This window comes from Takifugu flavidus, chromosome 3 (assembly GCF_003711565.1).
Source record: "Takifugu flavidus isolate HTHZ2018 chromosome 3, ASM371156v2, whole genome shotgun sequence".
Classification (NCBI taxonomy): Eukaryota; Metazoa; Chordata; class Actinopteri; order Tetraodontiformes; family Tetraodontidae; genus Takifugu; species Takifugu flavidus.
The window spans coordinates 5,648,733-5,668,504 of record NC_079522.1 but is presented as its reverse complement, the minus strand read 5'-3'; the positions used below and the strand labels follow the sequence as shown (position 1 = coordinate 5,668,504).

Below are 19,772 nucleotides of genomic sequence, written 5' to 3'. Positions count from 1 at the left end.
CTTACAAAAGCCAAGTGATGCAAATGCAGTTATCTGTTTTTTGGGTTTGTTTTTAGTCAATATTATTAAACCTTAAGCTGCCTTTATCAAGAATTGAGTAGCATGCTAGCTGAGAGCAATGCCTGTCCTTTACCCATGTATCAACATATATAAAGTAGACAAATATTCCCCACAAAATTGTTGCTATTTTAAAAGAGCACACATAAATCTAATTTTAATGCACCATTATTAGACTCGGGAATTGATTTTTGCCCCTCTTGTTATTAACTTTATAAAAATTAATAATTGTGAGGTCTGAGTTTTTACACATCTGGCATGGAAAGTTAGAGCAATTATTCTTTAACAATGTAGCCCAACTTGGCAACAAAATTGAGTCCTAGAGTTACATAAATCAATATCACCCACAGAGAACAGATTGGTCCTATGGATTGACCCCATTGTGGTTGATATCTGCTGCAGTTCTATCTACATTTGTTGCAAAGCAAAGTAGTGCACCCATGCTTACATCACAATTTGCCCTTCAGAAGAGTTAGCCGCTTTATATATATAATATACAGTATATATACAGTATATTCTAATAATAAAGGGTGCAATTATACGTTTAATATCATTAAATGTTAAAAAAAAAACCTCAGGTGACTGGTTTAAAACCTTTTGGTACCTGTTGCATTTTCTTCTTCAAATATAAGATATTTTAAATATAATCAGTCCTCGTGAGGACTATAACATCCGCAGCTCCTCAAGGCCCAAAACGAATCGCGGCGTTTGTCTCCCTCTAGTGGCGACTAAAGGACACGCAAGCCCGCACTTGCTCAAAGGGCGGATGCGGGAAAACAAAAACAGTTCACGCCAACGTAGGGAAAAAAGTACACTTCCCTCAGGTGAAACTTTTAATTAAGTCGGTTGATAATGCGCGTGTTAGACCTTGAGAATCTTTAATGTTCCCACAGACTTTGAAAGTCTGAAAATCACATAATATTGCAAATGCAATTTTTTTTAATTATTTATGGGTTTCCATGGTTTTTCAGACCGGAAACGCCCTATTTTATTGCAATTTGCTAAACGAAATCCGCCTTCTCCATATATCTGTTTTTAGGATAAGGGATAACGTGATATGGTGTGTGTGTCAGAATCAGGGAGGCGGTGGTGTTGGTGGTGTCTCTGCTGTGACTGTGTATCACTTCAGACGCTCAGAGAATTTCTTTAAAGAAAAATTGCGCTCCCCCGCCCTGTCACCACAGCCGCGCGCATTTCCCCGACGTGCCCGTGTTTTCCACAGCATGGTGATCCACACTCCGACTCTGCAGCGCCGCGTTGGTGCATAGCCATCCAATTCCTTCGTCTTTGGACGCCTGATCAGGCGGCGGAACGCACGCACGGGCGGCGCGCAACACCTGTTTCCACCTTCCCAAACGAAGGTAAGTTGCGTCTTGTGGTGGAATTTTCGTTGTCTAAAGGGGGGGAAATAAAGAAATGTGCTGCGAAATAGACCCACTGAACTTTCTTGGGAGTGTTCATGCGGAGTTTTTTTTTGTTTTCGCAGTTTAATTTATAAATTTCTCCCCTGAAGCTGTCATTTTTCTACTTCAAAACGCGTCGGCGTTTGTTGTTTCGCGTAGTTTCCGGTCAGCAAATACAGGCGGCACACTGGTAAACAACCGTGCTCAGTCAATCGTGGGTAACTCCGCCAATTAATCAGTTAATGAGCGCGGTGACCATGCTCTGACGCGTTTTCCCCACCCTTGGGCGCCTGCATTTGCATTTAACCGCAGAGGTCCATTGACGTGTCCACCAACTCCTCATTAGTGCCAATGCCAGGTCTGCGCAATGGAGCTGAGTCACGTTTCAGCAGAAGTCTCGGAGAGGTTCCAAACTTGATTCTAAACTTGATTCTAAACCTGCTTTTCTGCTACTTTTCTGTGCTTTTAACGCGCCAGCCAGTCACATGCCCAATTAACCACTCCGACTTTCACTCCTGAAGCCTTCTTGATCTGCTCTCTCCCCTCACGGGCCAAAGTGAATGTAATCTCACACCACTGAAATGTTACATAACTTTAAAACCGAAGTGCCATCCTGCCTGTGTGGGAGTTTGCTGTAGATGTGATGTTCCCACTCCCTTGCTGTTGTTTTGCTCGTTAATTCGGTGGAGTAAAAAGGCCCTCTGGGGCCTTTTAGGACCTGTTTCGGATGTACAGGTGCAGACGAGGAGCCAACCTGCTCCCCGAGAGTTTGCTCTGGTTATGCAGAACCACCAACACCGAGGCTGTGATGGCTGGATGATGTGTTCAGAAAGGTGGCATGGCATGTGTGTATTTTTGTGTGTGTGGTGAGGGCGGGGGGAGGGGTGCATTCTGCCCCTGTGTTGTGTAGGAGGAGTGTGATCGCAGTGTGCCCGAGCATGACGCTTGGCGCTGTTGGACAGAGTTCAGTCCTCTGCTGAGCAGTCTGTCCTCGGTGCTGGGAGCGGCGCACAGATCCAGTGACCTGACCTGTGTGGAGGCCAGGCTTTCCCCCGGTCACACACAAATCTAAACCATTCCTGGATTAAGCTCTGATCAATGATTGTGCTGAAACAGAGAAAACGACCTCCAAAACCAGGCCGCATGTTTCAATCGACACTAATGTTTTCTTGAAATATTGCAATATTTTCATCTATCGCCACCTCCAACGGGGACAAGGCAATGTAATCATACAGAATCTGTGAAATAATCATGTGAGATGGTGAGAAATGAAGCGAAAAGAATCAGCCAATCAGCTGCGGCAAATCAATAAGCCCCGCCCCCTCCATATTTAAGTAGGACAACATTCTTTAAAATCACGTGGTTCTTTTACAAAGTTGTTAACATGTTAATGGTTGTTTTCTGATCAGTTATGAATTAATTAATAAATGTGAATATTTTAGAACAGAAAATCTTCTCTTTCTGTGTGATGCCGGCGTTCTTGGTTTTACCTGGTGAGTTTCAGCATTCTTCAGGTAGACCAGCATTAATGCAGGCGTTTGTCCTCTTGTGGTCACTCTAACACAACCTGAAATGGGGGATCTAAGTCACGCGTCACTCGCTTCGGTTTGATACCAGTATCTGTTGTTGAATAATGATAACCTGAGCCGCTCCAGACACCTCTGCACCCGCCGGATGTGCTGACACAAAAGTCCAAAACTGAAGAGGATTTTCCAGCGTAGCATTGACACTCGCGTTACCTAACGCTCCTTTATTTTGGGTGAAGTGCTCCCCGTGCTGACCTCTCATTAGTCACACTCTGAATCATCCAGAGGTCACTGCAGATCACAAAAAGTAGATATGACTTGTCATTCTCACTCAATTATTGTTAAAGGTTAGGCACATAACTTCATAACATGAACAGAAAACTTCTGGGTAAAATGCTAATGTCTCTCTGACACCCTCCCAGCCCTCAATTCCTCATCTTTCTTCATCATCCCCTGCTGTACTTTTTTCCAACAGGCACCAAGAAGGACACCTGTCACCAGCTAGCGTCTGTGCACCGATGCCCCCTGCAGATACTTATAGCCCACTGCAATTATGTGGATCCATTAGTCATCCCACACGCACAGTAACGGTCACTGGTTTGCAAATGAGTTGGATTTTCTTTTTGTTGTTTTTTTTTTTGTGCAGTCTTGCGATTGTCGGCGTCAAACGCTATAATTAGAGATGAATAATTTGCCTACGTGATTGTTGTTTGGGCAAAGTGGCCCTTTGAGAGGAAATGGCTCATGATCGTTATCGTCAGCTCAATGTGTTACAGAGGCGTGTTAGCTATGCTAGTGGAGCTATGGTGTTAGCATACCTAAACAATGGACCACAGCTCCCATGACGTGTTTACGTTTCTGCAAAAATGACACATAAATTGGATTCATGTCAGCTTAGATGAGGTAATTTCTACAATTTATCTAGGTATAAAGTGCAATGTCAGTTTTTTATGCTAAGCTCTACAAATCTCTATACATAACTCACAAATTAAAATTCCCTACATAGGCTACTATTCTCAAAAGCTAGCTCAAAGAAAGAGTAAAACATTTGTTAACATGCCTGTGAACATTTCTCATCATATCCTTCCTTTTCCATTAAAATCTTCCTGAATTTCACCACAAACCAAACGGCATGATCCCTACAGACATTGAGTTTTGAACCGCCTTCCACAAACTGGGGAAAAGCCTGGCAGGACCGTGCGACAGCCAGCAAAGTGCTGATAACGGCTAACATGGCATTTATTGCCGTCTGTCTGGAGCTCAAGATGGTGAAAGATGCAGTGAAGGCGACACCGGTTTACCGCTGTGACCCGACTCACTGCCATTACGTTGAATCTTAGAAAAGATAAGTGTGTTTGCAGCGGCTCCATATCTGAGCATGTACATGCAAATCACCTGTCATTACTGCAACGCCCGGAAGTAAAAAATAAAGATAGAAGCTGTCATAGTTTTGATGCTTCTTGCATATTAAAGGGTGGAAAGACATTTCGTAGCATTTTCAAGACAGAAATAACCCCAGGTTCTTCCTCTCAGTCACTAATTAAGCAAAAAAAACGCCTCCATTTCAAAATAGCCGTTAGCAGCCTGCTGATTTTTGGCATTTCTGATTCGCACTCCTGCTCAACCCATCCTTCACTCTTCACCTATCGAACCCCAGTGAAAGAAACATTTTGGGCTTTTTTCCCCCCGAAACCCCCACCAAAAAAGGCACAGCTGGCCCCAGCGCTGTTTTCCCTCCGTCGCCCTTGACTCGAGTCTCCCTCTCTTCTTTACTCGTCAGATGCTCCAGCTGCCTTCGGGTGTGTAAACACCTTGTTGGCTCCGCAGTGTGTGTCTCCCCAGTCTGCCAACCTGAAATTCAGCGCCACAGGCTCTCTGAAGATGATTTCTACTTTAACCCCCCCCCACCCCACCCCATCACATTATCTCTTTTTCTCTTCCGCATGTGTCTTTCTTTCTCTCAGGGAATTACGTAAGTGTGTGTATGTGTGTGTGGGCAGTGTTATATTTTATGTAAGTTGGACCTGGAAATGGCTAGCAGAACCTGGAGGTCTTGCTCTTTTTTATTTCCTCTTTCTCTTTTATTCTTGAGATGCCGGACTCATGTGGTGTTTCGCCCTGCTGGTGTCTCGTACAAAGTCAGGACTTTCCTTAAAGATGCTCTTTTTGTAAACGTATGGTGGCAGCGATGCAGCATAACGATTAGAAACCTGATTAGCATATTAGCATATTAACAACGGTATCGGCTCGATCGCTAAATCAGTTTGTGAAACTATATAAAAACCTCTCCAACTGATTATTAAAGCGAACCGTTGTTGCGTTTCTATCAATTAAACATTTAAACCCCGTTAGCCTGGGGCATTTTTACTTTACAATTCTTGTACGAGCTTAATCTCTCCAGTCTAGTAAAGCACGAGCTACATAATCAAACATTTGTCAACCAGTCAGCCCAGACTTGGAGATAAATGGAAACCTTTAGCAAAAGCCGCCAAAAAAAGACAACAAGCCTGATAATAGCCCAGGAATAAAACCTCTCTCTGGAAAACCTTTCAGATGAAGGAACCTGTTCATATCTGTCTGTGCGAATGCACGTGTTGCTCCGTGCACGGGCCCCTCGAACTCCAAGAGAGGGTGTTTCACTGAGTGGGAATGCCTGGTAGGATGTGTAGGCCCGGGTTGCCACGGCAACAATCTGCTGCTATGATCACAAGCCTTCTCCAGCAGCCCACGCAGTGTGACATCCAGCAGCAACCTGGAGAGAGAGAGAGCGAGCGGGTGGGGGGGGGTGAAAGGGATAAAGAGTTCCGACTTTGTTTCAAGAATGTGCGAAGGTGCGTTAGCCTCAGCGCAAACGTCGCCCTGTTCAGCCAGATCCCTCCAGACAAGCTTCACATAAAATGCACGGAAATGCGAGCGTGAGTGACCACTACCCAGCATGCTTTGCATCCATATGAGCCGAGAAGCTGCTGGCTAAAGGAAAATCTCAATGACCTTTATCCCCCAAGAACACTGCAGCTACCCTCAAAACGAGGATGCAGGACACCCCCCCCCCATCCAAAAAAAAAAAAAAGTTTAAGCAAGATGAATTGAATAATAATGCTTTATCCTCTCTGAATCCTTCCAGAAACACAAACGCTGACAACTCGTTGACAAAAAGAGCGCGAATGACAGTGCTGTACGCTAATCTTGTCTTTAAGATGCAGGGGGCGGGCGGCCCTCAGCGGACCTTCAGCGTCCTGGATCGTCTGCTGCTCACCCACCCTGTGTGGCTCCAGCTGTCAATCAACAGAGACTCCGCCCTGTATATCCTGCTCAGGGAGCCCATCGGGGTGCGTCCCAGTCAGCTCCTTCAAAGATTTATCAGCTTAAGCAGATACGTAAAGCACGGTACAGGAAAAAGTTTCATTCTTGCCTTATTCTCCTCTCCACTGTGACTCTCGCTGCTTGCAGACTTTTCTGGTGCGTAAATGCATCTCCAGCCAGAGGAAGGTGCTGTGTTTGAGAGTGACGGCCGACAAGAGCGCCTCCTCGGTTCAGGAGTGCTTGATCTGCGAGGAGGACTCCAGTGAGTATGATCGCCTTACCTGCCCGCGGCGGCTGCCACTGCTGAGGCTGCGTTCAAGAACATGCCCTTTAAACGCCTGTCCTGCTGCCTTCACACCCGTCGGTCAATCTCTGTCTGTTCCATAACCAGCATTCGCCTTGGAGAGCTCGGCGCTCAGTTTTCCCGACCTGTGTCGCCTCGTGGCCTTCTACTGCATAAGCAGGTGAGCCTGGGAGAGACTAGCATAACCTCTGATTAGCTTGTGCGTGCATGAAGGATTGTAATCTCCGCAGAGTTCGCCCAGCAACCCTGGAATTCAAAGTTCTCCCTCTCGCTTGTCTGCAGAGATGTGTTGCCGTTCCCACTGCAGCTACCAGACGCCATCGCCAAGGCAACGACACACAGACAGCTGGAGGCCATCTCACACATGGGACAAGGTGCAATCCCCCCCCCCCAAAAAAATAACCCCCTGGTGGGGGTTGAATTAACATCCACTTCACCAATCCTGAAAGTGCTATAGGTTACCCGTGGCTATCCGTAAAAACACCATAAGCGTTAGCATCCTAAGCTTAACGCAAAGGTTAGAAAATAGAAAAATATTCTAATGGCTGTGGACTTTCTTGCACATTTCAGGCTGCTCTGTCTGGTGACTACTACTGCAAATGTGTGAATGTTGCTGGCTAAAGTTGTGGCTGCCAGCTCGCGTCTGTTTTAGCACGGTAGCATGTACTGACGCCGCGCTGCAGCAGAGGGTGAGGTGTGACTTCAAGATGGCTAAGAGTGACAAAAGCGATTCTGTGACGCCGGGCTGCGACTCCGACGACTTTCACACCGCGGGCCCACAACAAAAAATCAGATGACTAGTCATTGTGATCAGGATCGTCTGTCGCTCTTTGGCAAATTAAAAATGTTACGCTGTCCAATCCAGCTTGTTTTAATATTAATTTGCTACTACATTAGCGGTTTATGGATCTGATGGTTGTGAATCGATGGCGATTGTTGAGTCCCTCTGAAGCGTTTCCGTGATCCTTCTTAGCTAAAATGTTGTATTTTCTCCGTAGACTTCTGGAGCGTCCCAAGCGCTTCAGACATTCAGAATGGATTACTGGACATTTTCCCATCCATTGGTGGTAAAACGTCCCTGAACCCGGAGGGAAGCACACCACTGACTGAGAGCAGACAGGGAAAAATCTGCTTTATCAACCCGCTCTTCCTACAACTGGAGGTTAAAAGCAAGGTTAGCGGCGTTTCTTGCACGATGATTTATTTCATACAACAGAAACTTTACTCGAAACAACTCAAAATATGGCAAAAAAAATCATTTGTGAATAATAAAGGGATGATGCTTAAATGGACCTTTTTTCTTCCTTCCATCAGCCTCAAATTGTGAACCACAGTGCCTCCAACAAGCGGAACCGCTTTAAGCGCAGCATGCGTCTCCGGATCTCAGAGTCTTCCATGAACCTCTCCCTCGAAGGGGTTGGATCCTACTCCCCTTCGGGATCGGAGGACCAGCCCGGGTTGGATAGACTGCAGAAGGATGGCGCCAACCCCCAAAGGAGAGTTCATCCCGGGGCTGGGGTCCTGAGGAGAACCCCCGCGGTGTCGCCGGGCTCTGTAGAAGAAGAGGATGTGGTTTCTCTCTCCATGGTACAAGTACAACAATTTTTAGCTTGAAATATGTGCAAGTGTTGAGTAGCAACTTAAATAAGCTCTTCCTCTACACTGTAACTTCTGTCCTGGTCCAGACGCGTCCAAAGACAGAGCCTCTGCAGCAGTCTGAGCTAGTCGAGGATTTGGGCATCGAGGTGACTGTTCAGGCCCTGGAACGCCGGCCCGCTCCGTCTCTGGCAGAGCTGGACAGCAACAGCTCCTTCAGTAGCATGGATGAGGACCCTGACTCGGATTCAGACTCGGAGACCGTGGTCGGAGCCCAAACTGTCCTCCACCCACGGCCGCCGCTCCTGCGCTCCCGGGGCCGTGGCGGCCTTCACCGCATGAGTGAGGCATTCGTGTGTTTCTTTGCCCCGGACAAGAGGCTAACCCGGCTGGTGGAGGAGTTGTCGAGAGATAGGAGGTCCACGTTCGGGGGTATGGTTCAAGACTTCCTCCTGGAGCAAAGAGAGGTGCTGAAAAGCTTGGTTTCCTCTTCATCCTCATCTGCGTCTTCATCACGGGTGACGTCGGTGCAGCTGCTGCAGGGTCTGCGGCTTTTTCTGTCCCAGGCTAAGTGCTGCCTGATGGACAGCGGAGAGCTGGAACCCCCCATCGAGACACTGGTACCAGAGAACGAGAAAGGTGAACCTTTACGACGTGACGTGTCGGTGTTTTATACAAAATTGTAAAATACCATTTTGCTGATGAGGATTTAGTGGTTAAAAAGCTTTTTATCCAATAAACACACCATTTCAGCGTGTGTGATAAAACAGCTGCTAACTCATTCACCATCAACAAAGGCGTGCCTCAGGGGCTACTCATGGGACCACTTGTAATTTCTCTTCCATGTGAAAATGTACACATCTCCCATACCAAGGTTTAAATTGCTTCAAACACAGCTAGACAAAGGTTTTATAATGCAAAACTTGGCTAAAATATAGACAAGGGGGGCGGGGGAGTCAGGAAATAAGCAAAGAATAGCTAATTCTAGCTAGAAAAAAAACCTTGATGCTAATTCAAGCAGAGGACACAGTTCTAGGAAAACAGACAGCCTTATTTGGTAAATGGTGGGCTGCCTGGTATTTAGTGAAAAGCATCATTCACAAGCATCATTGTTGTCTCTTGAAAACAGTATTAGGAAAGAGCCGCCCGGCGGACCTGCACTCGTGCTCCTTTTCAGCTCCGACTGAATCTGTGAGCGTGCGCGTGTTTTGGAGCGAGTTTGTGTGCATAAGTGTGTGGTGGACGGATGCCTGAAAGTGCAGAGGCTTCTGGGGGGGGGGGGGGTACAGCCACTGCCTTCCTTCCTCCCATCCTTCCTTCCTCCCTCTCTCCCTTCCTGGGCTCTGATTTCGATTTATCTCGCGCTGCGGCTGTGGGAGGCATTAGCATTTTTTTTTCTCCTCCTCGTTTATCATAAAAAGATATCGCAGTCCCACGCACACTTGAAGAGCAGCACGATTCAGGGGAGGGTGGGAGGAAGAGATAGAAATAGGGAGGATACTTTGAAACCGTAATCAGTTACAAATTTGTGGAGCGCGAGCCAGTAGTTTGCAGCGAGAGGGACGCCGGGAGTTGGTAGAGGAAGGAGAGGGGTGTGAATGATAATTATTTGGAAGGGGGAGCAGGGTGGGAACCCTCGGGAATGTTTAGAAAAGGAGGGATGAAAACGAGTGTTGACGCCGAGTGACAAACGGGACACACTGGAGAATTGTTCGTCAGGACTGCCCACTGGCAGAACCTGGCCAGTGTGTGTCCACATGTGTAACACATCCACGGGGAGGTGGAAAAATAGCTCAGCATCCCAGTACAGAGAAGGAAAATAGCCTTCCTGGTCAATGAGTACTCAGAGCAATGTTTGCACCAACTGGACCGAGTGTTAAAGTATCTTAAACGAGGGGGTCCCACCCGTCAGTCACACAAAGTGTCTCGTATCAAACGCACCCCAATGCGACACGGTCTATAGGCGACTGCTTTAGCGAAATACTTGAAGCTAAAAGGATCATCAAACTGCACAAGTTCCTCAGTATAGCCTTGGCCCTAATCTCATTTGTTTAGACTTTTTACTTCTTACTCGATAAATATCTCTTAAAATGATGCACAATTTTCTATTTTCTAATGCCAGCACCTGTAAAACAAGAATCCTCTTCTTGCCAATGAAGAGCCTAAAAACAGCAGTGGGAGTAAAATGTTTACCTTCCTTCTGCCCTCAGACTTGGCCCTGGAACGGGCCATGTTCTCCTGCGTGCTCAGGCCCCTGAGGACCCACCTCAACCGAGCTCTGTCCGAGCTGCACAGCAGGGACGGCAGCACCCAGCGCCTGGTGCAGAACCTGCTCCGCCTGAAGGGGGACGCGGCCATGGAGCGCCTTGGCGTGCGGACGGGGGTCCCGGACAGCCGGGAAGTGGAGAGGGTGAAGCAGAAGCTGGCCCTGATGCAGAGGACGCACTCGCCCATCGACAAGGTGCTGCTGCTGCTTCAAGTGTGCAAGTGCGTCCACAAGTCCATGGGAACCTTACATGGTGAGGTCAAATTTCTTTAAATCACGGCCCTACTTTAAAAATCTGGCGATCTTCAAAAAGCCTGCCGCGCCTTATCGTTTTTCCCAGGACAGGAAGTGAGCTGGGATGACTTCCTGCCATCGCTGTCCTACGTGATCGTGGAGTGCAACAGGCCTCACGTCTTGCTAGAGGTGGAGTACATGATGGAGCTGCTGGAGCCCTCCTGGCTCGGAGGAGAGGGTACGAGCCTGATCCTCCTTGCATTGGGTTGGAGAATGGCTTTTTTGTGTTTGTGTGTCTATATCTGTGTCTGCTGGATCACTTAAACTCGTCATCACACATGTGCTTTTTAGTTTAAACTAGCGCACGTGTGAGGACGAGCTTGAATGATTCACTGATGACAAGATTCGAAACCGTCATTGTACATCTGCAGACATTAATTGTCAATTTCACAATAATTCAACAGCTCATAATAATGATAATGCCGTTATAATAAATGTGTAATGTATTTAGGGACAATTTAGATGAGTGTTTTCTTCAAATGGTGATATTTTCCCCCTAAAAATAGTTCCTGCCTGATTTTATTTTTATCTTGCGACTTGCAGACCACGCAACAGATTTTGCAAAAGTACAAAAAAAGACAGTTTATAGTAATTTGTACAGATTAGTGACGGTAATCAGTGACCATTGTTTCAGGTGAAATATGAAAAATAAACTACACACACGTATATAAATCAACATAATCGGTCATCAGACCTAATGTAAACAGAGGATGTGTGCGCCCGCTTCGTGCCCAGGTGGATACTACCTGACCTGCGTGTACGCCAGCCTGTGTTTGATCCAGAAGTGGGACAGGGAGCAGCCGCCGACCCAAGAGACCCAGGAGGCGCTGAAGGAGTGGAGCTGCAGGCGGAGCCGTGAGGCACAGAGACAGAGGGAGAGCCAGCAGAGTCAGGTGGGCAGCGCCCTGTTTCTGCTACAACTGGCCGTGTGTGTGTGTGCGTGTGTGTGTGAGTGTGTGTGTGTGTGTGTGTGTGTGGGTTCTGACAGCGGGGTTACTTCATAGCTGTCGCGCGCTGACGCTCTGCGAAGCCCCGATTGATGTAGACAACATGAACTCCTACTCGCACATTCTATGGGATGTTCTCCTCTCTGCATGAATGAATCGGAGCCAAAACTGTGTTGTTTTTATCTACCCATATTTTACGCACTCACAGCTGTAATGTATTGTTGTCCAATAGGTTGTTAGGGTAGTTTCTCTGATTCTTTAGGTCTAATTTGGCCATTAGCCTGTTATTAAACAAATTACGCAATTTATTCAAGACTTGCCTCTCCTAAAATTCCTCCTCTCAGCCAAAAGAAAGGCGTTATTTGAGATTGTTCACCTTTTAAGCATGTGATATTCTGTAGGAATTAAAGCACAGTCCACTAATGCATTAGTGTATTTAACCAAGTTCACTGTTTTGTGCTTTAGCATTTAAAATGTAGCACCTGAGGTCATAATGACATCATTTAGCCGTAGGTATAACCATCATCCATCTGTTTTCTGTACACTGCCCCCAGCCCTAACCCCAATTCTAATCAAGGTCACGCCCTCGAGAGGCGGGATTAGACGCCACACTGGTCGCACACACGCACATTCACACATATCTGTGAACTTCTGTCTCTGTGAGGACATTCATAGATATAATGCATTCTCCAGCTACCCTACCAAAATCCATCTTAACCCAAAAAGAGTGCTTTGAAGTTGTGAGTACCAGCCAAAATGTCCTCACTTCCCACAAGTGTCCTTACTTTGCTAGTAGAATGTGCTTTGGTCCTCGGTATGTAGCAAATACAAGGACACACACACACAAGGCGACTGCACCACCGTGTGTGTGTGTGTGTGTGTGTGTGTGTGTGTGTGTGTGTGTGTGTGGAGATTTTTGTTGTGAAAACTTGTACTTTGATTTCCTTCTTTGACTCTGTACATTTGCTTTGATGTTATGTATGTGTAGTTTTCAATTGACCTAAAATTGACGGGCACCTGCGGAACCGAGGCAATAATCCACCGAAAGAGGTCAGATTTTGCCTTAATTATTCTGATTGCTCACCGGATTGCCATTGTTGGTGGGGCGGGGGGGGTAAACGAGCAATAGTGACTGTCGTCCATCAAAAGGGACACGTCCCGCACATGTGTGCAAACGATTTTCAAATCAATTTGAGGCGATTGGTAATTTTCTTGGGAGGGGGGGCGGTTTTAAAGTTAATCCTCTAATCTGTCACAACTCGGGCAAGCACCACCGCACAAATACGCCGAATTCTACCTGGCACCTCTCCCTCCAGCCCAGATCGGTAACCAGGTGCCAAGAAGGAAAAAGGGGAGGGGGGCTACGCGAAAGGCATTGTCATCCACAGCGATTCTGCCCTGTCACGTGGTGCCTCTCCCGGCTTCAAATAGCCGATCCAACTCACCCGGCAGCCAGATTTTCCACTGACACAGGCGGGGATCAGTGAGCCAAGTGCTATGAAGAAGTGGGCGGTCAGATAACATGAAATTTATCGAGCTGCCTCTAACCAGCGAAGCAGGTATGCACACGGACAGCGAGGAGCTCAGTGACTCTGTAAGTGTTTGATTAGGCAGACTTGTTGATTGTAATTGCTGCTGCCCTCATTGATTTATGTTATTTTCACTGTTTTGCATGTGCGCGTTTGGGACTAGTGGATCTGACGTTACGTAATGCCCCGATACGGGATCGTTTACTGTGGTTGTTGGGTTTGTTGTTGTTTTCTTTTTTTTTCCTGCTTTAAAATCATCGGGAAGTTTTCTGGTTAACTTGCGGGAGGAAACTTCCAGTTTGTCGTTGAAGCTTTTTAATGGAAAAAAAGAGCATTTTTGGATTTTTCACAGGGCTGCCGGACCTGCTGCTCGTGTGTGGGAAGAAGTAGATGCATATTTATTTGCCGAGCATCACTTGAGCTCATTTCTTTTGCAGCGGATTATAACCCCTGTGTTTGCACGTCTCTCTCCTCCCCCTCTCTTGCCCTCGACCTTTGACCTGTGGTTTGCATCAGCGCAGCCTCACTCACTTTTTTTTCTCCCGTCTCTCTTCCTCTTGTCCACCTCCTCCCTCCCCGCCTCTTTCCAGAGATGCGTTCGGATACTGTTCCAGGACGGAGAGCGTAGCGCCGTGCGGACGTTGCAGTGGAGAGCTGGGGAGTCCAGCCAGGCCCTTGCCCAGCTGTGCGCCTCCACCTTCGGCGTGTCTGACCCGCAGCAGTACACCCTGTACTGGCGCAGCGGCGGCGAGATGAGGGCCCTGCCGCCTCAGGCCCAGCCCCAGGACCTGGCCAGCCACAGCGAGGGGGGGCCCTCGCTTTCCTACCTGAGGACCGACCATGATTTCAGCAAGATGCGGCGGCTCACCAGGGGTGGCGCCGTGGACCTGAGCGAGTCGGTGTGCGAGGAGTGAGTGGGAGGAATGGAGGGAGGAGGGGGATGGTCGCTTGCTCTCTCTCTCTCTTGCTTTCTCTCTCTCTTGTTCTATCTCTTTTCTCTTTGGCGGTGTGTTGTCTCGTCATGGGTCAGGACTTGTGAAAAACTGCAGGACTTTCTCCCGAATGGGAGCAAGACCTTAAACGGTAAAACCCAGAATGGACCCGCATGCAGAGCAAAACCAGACCGACATGGAGGATTTCTGCCAAAATTTGTACCACTCTGCTGATGTAAAGGAGTGTGCTGTTTGTGACTTGGAAAATGTGTAATTAATGGATTTTGGTTGTGATTTGAACCATGACACCCCCCCCCCCAGAGTTATACCATGAAGGGATTACATCATCATCAAACTTGAAGAGGCTCAATTCCAAAGACTACTGTTGCCTGGAAACACAATCCAGTACGCACAGGAGAAGGCACTGTCCGCCGCGGTGATGTAACCCTTTCACTGGATAGTTCTGGGTGAAAAGATGTTTGCATAATTGTGTAAACGCCTGCAGGTGATTGGACGGAACCGTATCGGGTGAACAATGATATAAAAAAAAAAAAAAACCCTCAACACCAAAGTGACGAAACGGATTAAAAAAGTGGCCATTTTGTCATAAGAGACGTTTATTTTAGAGGCAATGAAAAGCACTGGAAATGGCTGTTTATTTTCCAGACACCCCCCCCCCTCCAAAAAAAAAAGTAGGTTTAATTTTGGTACTTTCGATACTCTCCTCCATGTGCTGTTACATGTATTGGCAGGAGGAGTAATGAGGGGGCAGGAGGGATGTGATGGCGAAGCACCAGCTCTGAGGATCACCAAAAACAGCATCTCAATCAGGCGACCTTCAGCAGACTCGCTGAACGACCTCCGAATGTATTCAAATCCTATTTTTTCTCCCCTCATCGAAAACCGGTAACCCTTCGCATTTGAGGCTTTCCTCTTTTCTTTTTCCTCCTCTCTCTTTCTCTCGACGGCGCTACAGTCGGGACTGGGAGGACAGTCCAACTGCTAATCCGGAGCCTTCGCTGCGACTGGCTGAATGTAAACGTGATCTCCGTCGCCTCTGACGACTTCCTGCCGCAAGTCGTCGCTGTTGGACGACTGTTCAACCCGCCGTCATTACAGATTCTCTTGTGTATTCTAAACTTAAACCTTTTAATTGTTCAACTTGTTGGGTAGATATCGAACCTGAGTGTGGCTATGCCGAGGTGTCCAGACGTGAGCCGTGCTTTGAACATTATTGCATGCTCTCCCCCCCTCCCCCCACTTTAACCTGGAGGTTTCTGCGAATGTGGCGTGTGCGTGAAGCATGTGTTCATGTTGTGAGTGCACTAATTTATTTTCGGTGTGTGGAAACACTCATTTTCCTGTATTTTGTCAGGTTACTCAGTATCGCAATAAACATGGAATTGCAATAGCTGTTGACAATGTACATGCAGCCTTGTACAGTGGGTGGCCACTAGGTGGCAGCACACGACACAGATTTGCGTTTTATGTTGTTTATTATTTTTAAAGCCTCTTACACTCTATGGGATTTTTAATATTTTAAATGCAACAACCTCATCCGCCTCTGAGTTTACAGTATGCATAACTACAAGAAAATGTTTAAGTTTCGAGTTGCCAGAAAAGTTATATATTAGAGTTTAATCCTTTTTTTTTTATCTGACACCACCTCCCAGTTTTTGCAGCACTCCTAGGCCTTTTTCGTCATACTCGGCCTTGGTCAGCCAGAAGGAGTCCTTGTCTTTCATGATGTTGGACAGCACGGCACCGCCCAGGAACACCATGTGCTTACGCCTGGGAGGGTCCTCGATGCGGATCTTGAACTTCTGCACGGGGGAAAATAGGCGGAGAGACATCATGCCTATGATCAATAAAGCAACACCGTATTGTTGATGCTGAGGTTCGTACTGATAGTTTCTGGGTGTCTCCATCCAGCACCCTCTCAAGGTAAAGCTGCTTGATCTCCCTTTCTAGTCGGGAGGGAAGCCCAGGGTACATGGTGCTGCCTCCTGACAGCACGATGTGTTTATAGAAATCTCCCCTGCATAGGAGATCCATTGTGAGTCTTGGGTTTGAATATAATCGTTTTAAGGCATTGTCACTCAACAGACCTGAGGTCAATATCTGCAGCCTGGATGGTGTTGAATAGCAGCTCAGCCACTCCCACCCCCTCCACGTTGATGAGATGAGGTTGGAAAAGGGCTTCAGGGGCCCCAAACCTCTCCCCACCAACCTTCACCTGCCGGCCATCGGGGAGCTGCAAAACCAGAGATGAATATTTGAGCATCTCTGACAATCGAGCGGTTTAATTTGCACAATGTTTTACAAGTGGATATTGGAAGAAATACGCAGATTGATGTATCCGATATGTCCATCTGTCTATGTTCAATTAGCATTGGAGTCTTTACCTACCGTGAACACCTCCACCAGATAGGTGGTCTCTGTGGCCAGGCGCTGCTCCTGCTCGATGTTGTACCCCACGTAGCAAAGCTTCTCCTTCAGCATGCGCACCGTCTCAAAGTCCGCCGAATGGTTGAAGGCGTAGCCTCGGAGGAGCAGGAGCTGACGGCGGGAAAAGGAAGAGATCAGTCTCCTCAGGGGAGCGTGGCTCGGCTTTGTTGTCACTGCGTAAGCCCACTTTAATGAGGTAGCGCGTGATGTCACGTCCTGCGATGTCCAGCCTGCGTGTGAGGTGGGGCAAAGAGAACCCCTCGTACACTGGGCAGATGTGGGTGACACCATCGCCAGAGTCGACAACCACACCGGTCAGCAAGCCTGCAGACCGGATCGATTAGCATCACTCATTTTTATTCATTCTTTTGGTTTTAAAATCTGAACCGGAAGGGTCTGGATGTTGCAATGCCCTACCCTGAGCATAGAGAGTCAGCACAGCCTGAATGGCCACGTAAATGCCATGAAACTGGTACTTCTCAAACATGACTTCTGTGATCTTCTCTCGGTTCTTGGTGGGGTTCATGGGTGGCTCTGTCAGCAGGATCTTCAAGGACAGAAACAAAACCCAGTCACACATGATCTCTTAATAGGTCTTAACAATTGCGTCAGTAGCCACCTTGCATTCCGATGGGTCGATGTCCAAGCGGTCGGGGCCAAAGGTGTAGTCCCAAAGGTGAAGCATGTCTTCCCAGCAGCGCACCATACCGTTCTCCATGGGGTAGGACACCTCCAGCATGGAGCGGCACTCGCTGGCCTCGTCGCCCACCATCAGGTCCTGGTTTTAATAGGTGATGAATGCAAAAGTACCAATATTTGTGTCTTTGTGATGAGTATTAAAACAAAAATGACCAGAAATAATCTTCAATAAAGAGCCCACCTATGCTCTTCTGGAGCGTAGCACAATGTCTGCATGCAAAATAATGCATGTTGATTCTGCAGTGAAACGTCCCGTGTTGTCAATCTTTGCACAGCAAATTGCAGCTGATGTGTTCTCAAGCTCACCTTAATCTCAAAATTTCCCATTTTGGTTGCAGATCGTATGATGGGTCGACCCACCATGGCGGGAAAGATGTGATCGGGGAAGTTGGAGCCAGCAAAACCACACTTGACGAACTGCGACAATAAAGTATATTTATGCACTTGTTGAACTTCTCCTTAATGCAACGGAACTGCAACCGAAAGCTTTTGCACACTTCAGCAGCGCACATTTTCATTTCTAGGCCATCATTTAGGCTTTTGTATGCATTTACACTGATAAATCAGTACTCTTGAGATGAATCTGGGTCTAATCCATAGCCAGTATAGTGCTTCAGACTATATACAGTAAAAGACACGCAACTCGAGAAACACCTTTGCTTTTATGCGTGTCATGGCAACACCTAATACAGCAGTGTCTCAACTTGCCTCTGTCACCATAAATACATTCTTTAGCCTGCAGGGATGCCGTGCATTCCACGCAGAAGACCCAAAAAACAACAGAATTGTTTTCTCTTTCCGGCAGGTCCGACTTTTCTCTTAAATGCCGTTAATAATTGCAGCAGCACAACAGTTTTCTATCACGCTTCCTCCTTTTTTGCAGTTTATTGCAACCATTTATGGTTCTGTGCAGACTGACAAGTCCAGACAAAATTGAAATCAGGCTGCTGCACACAGCTTCATGCCCATCAGGGTTTATCTGAAGCAATTCAGAAACTTTGCTGATGTAAAAATTTGCTTTTTGTTAAAAAAACAACAACAACCAAACAACACCTAAATCTTTAGCCTTTACAACAGTTTGATCAGCTAAATTGCATTAGCCGCTCTTAATAAAATGCTTTAGAAGTAATGTTACACACTTCTGACTGGACTTACCCCTGTTCCATTGTCGCAGACCACCACTTTTCTGCCCTCGCTGTCCATGTTTTACCTATGAACAGAACGGATGCTTCCTGCTGAAAGGAAGGGGCCCCAGCAGACGAGGAACACAGTCACATGGATTTATCTGGGACGACGCCTGACAGGTAGGCAGAGGATTTTTCTCCTGCCCGTTCAAGGCGGGACTTGAATGCAAAGACTCCCCTTTTCTGAGACAGGAAGGGAACCATAAAAGAAACATGTAGTCTAACTGAAACTGTCCTTTTATCCCATTAAATTTGCTTTTCTTAGAAAAACATTTATTTTCCAGAAAAGTGTAATGTTTTCATAGTAAGTTTTTTTAGGGTACATAAGGTGATAAAGTATCATTGCTTTATCTAAATGTGAGTAATATCATGCGATTATCTTCCTTTGAATTGCATAAAATCATCAGGTGCCTGCACTTTTAATTGGAAAAAAGTGACGTTTTGTTGTAATAAACATATTTTAAAACAGCTTAATTAGCAAATAGCACCCACATGCAATCATATTAAATGTTATAGTACATCTTAACTGGGCTGACAAGTCACCCTTAAACTAATCAACTTGTTTAACTGACTCTCAGATTATCAGAATAAACACTGTACTAAATTAATTTGTTAAAATTACAAGGAAATAACCTCACCGACATAAACTCTAAATCGACTGTGGGTGGCGTCATTTCGGCTCTTTTGCCTGCTCATCTTAAAGTTGACTAAATGGCGCCATCTTGGTTTGTAGCGTAAAGCTAACGCAAATCTTTGTAGGAGTAACGGAAACAATTATTTAAAAACTTAGTCAAGTTTAAACATTTGGTAAGTGTTTGTAGTTAAATCACCTTCATATGCAGAAAAGTAAATTCCGTAGTAATTTCTCAGAAACATCCAGGCAGATTTGGATGCCCCACAAGCAAGAATCCCACAGAAATTTTATGTAAGCTATCCAGAGTTTTAAGGGTATTGTTAGAGATAAAAATATATATAAAAAAATAGCTTCAGTACACGACTATTTTGGCATCTATGATCCACTTGTGTGGTAGGGTAGCACCAGGGTTAGCGTAGCCTCAAAAATCAAAGTAACAGTTATCCTTGTTTCTCTTATTATTATTACTTTATTTGATAATTTTATTATTAATAAGAAAATTCCCAGTTTGGGAAGAATAAAGTAAATCGTAACTGCTAAAGGCTACTTTATACTGATTACCTTGCCGTTTTGCCTTAAACATGGTTTGTTTTGCCAGGACTAATATGGTAAACTCTTACCGGTAGATACCCTGAGCCATATCATGTAGC

At 46.4% G+C, this 19,772-nt stretch overlaps 2 protein-coding genes across 3 annotated transcripts; one reads left to right on the top strand and one right to left on the bottom strand.

The window, feature by feature from the left end:
• The first annotated feature begins 1,142 nt into the window (after positions 1-1,142).
• rin1b (Ras and Rab interactor 1b) lies at positions 1,143-15,566 on the top strand. 2 transcript variants are annotated; one of them, XM_057027338.1, is made up of 12 exons: positions 1,143-1,418; positions 6,184-6,315; positions 6,437-6,551; positions 6,681-6,753; positions 6,876-6,967; positions 7,592-7,767; positions 7,908-8,186; positions 8,279-8,828; positions 10,400-10,708; positions 10,796-10,927; positions 11,485-11,642; positions 13,816-15,566. In XM_057027338.1, the coding sequence occupies exons 2-12, from the start codon at positions 6,184-6,186 to the stop codon at positions 14,137-14,139; spliced, it is 2,340 nt and encodes a 779-aa protein (XP_056883318.1). In that variant the 5' UTR covers positions 1,143-1,418; the 3' UTR covers positions 14,140-15,566. The 2 variants fall into 2 exon arrangements, with proteins under 2 accessions (XP_056883318.1, XP_056883319.1); XM_057027339.1 differs by having other exon boundaries at positions 1,144-1,418; positions 7,908-8,180.
• A 68-nt stretch (positions 15,567-15,634) lies between these two features.
• zgc:101810 (uncharacterized protein LOC493612 homolog) lies at positions 15,635-18,627 on the bottom strand. The gene is made up of 9 exons (XM_057027340.1): positions 18,460-18,627; positions 17,611-17,721; positions 17,225-17,383; positions 17,023-17,152; positions 16,793-16,929; positions 16,567-16,716; positions 16,266-16,411; positions 16,063-16,195; positions 15,635-15,980 (listed from the first exon to the last, which is right to left on the bottom strand). The coding sequence occupies exons 1-9, from the start codon at positions 18,505-18,507 to the stop codon at positions 15,810-15,812; spliced, it is 1,185 nt and encodes a 394-aa protein (XP_056883320.1). The 5' UTR covers positions 18,508-18,627; the 3' UTR covers positions 15,635-15,809.
• Positions 18,628-19,772: the final 1,145 nt, after the last annotated feature.

Bases quoted from the DNA above. Each gene is read 5' to 3' on its own strand.
- rin1b (XM_057027338.1), top strand. From the start codon at position 6,184: ATGCAGGGGGCGGGCGGCCCTCAGCGGACCTTCAGCGTCCTGGATCGT. The intron at 6,968-7,591 runs GTGCAATCCCCC...TTTTCTCCGTAG, and splicing joins CATCTCACACATGGGACAAG to ACTTCTGGAGCGTCCCAAGC. The intron at 10,928-11,484 runs GTACGAGCCTGA...CTTCGTGCCCAG, and splicing joins CTCCTGGCTCGGAGGAGAGG to GTGGATACTACCTGACCTGC.
- zgc:101810 (XM_057027340.1), bottom strand. From the start codon at position 18,507: ATGGACAGCGAGGGCAGAAAAGTGGTGGTCTGCGACAATGGAACAGGG. The intron at 17,722-18,459 runs GTAAGTCCAGTC...TTATTGTCGCAG, and splicing joins TCTGCGACAATGGAACAGGG to TTCGTCAAGTGTGGTTTTGC. The intron at 17,153-17,224 runs GTGGCTACTGAC...CTGTCCTTGAAG, and splicing joins TCGACCCATCGGAATGCAAG to ATCCTGCTGACAGAGCCACC.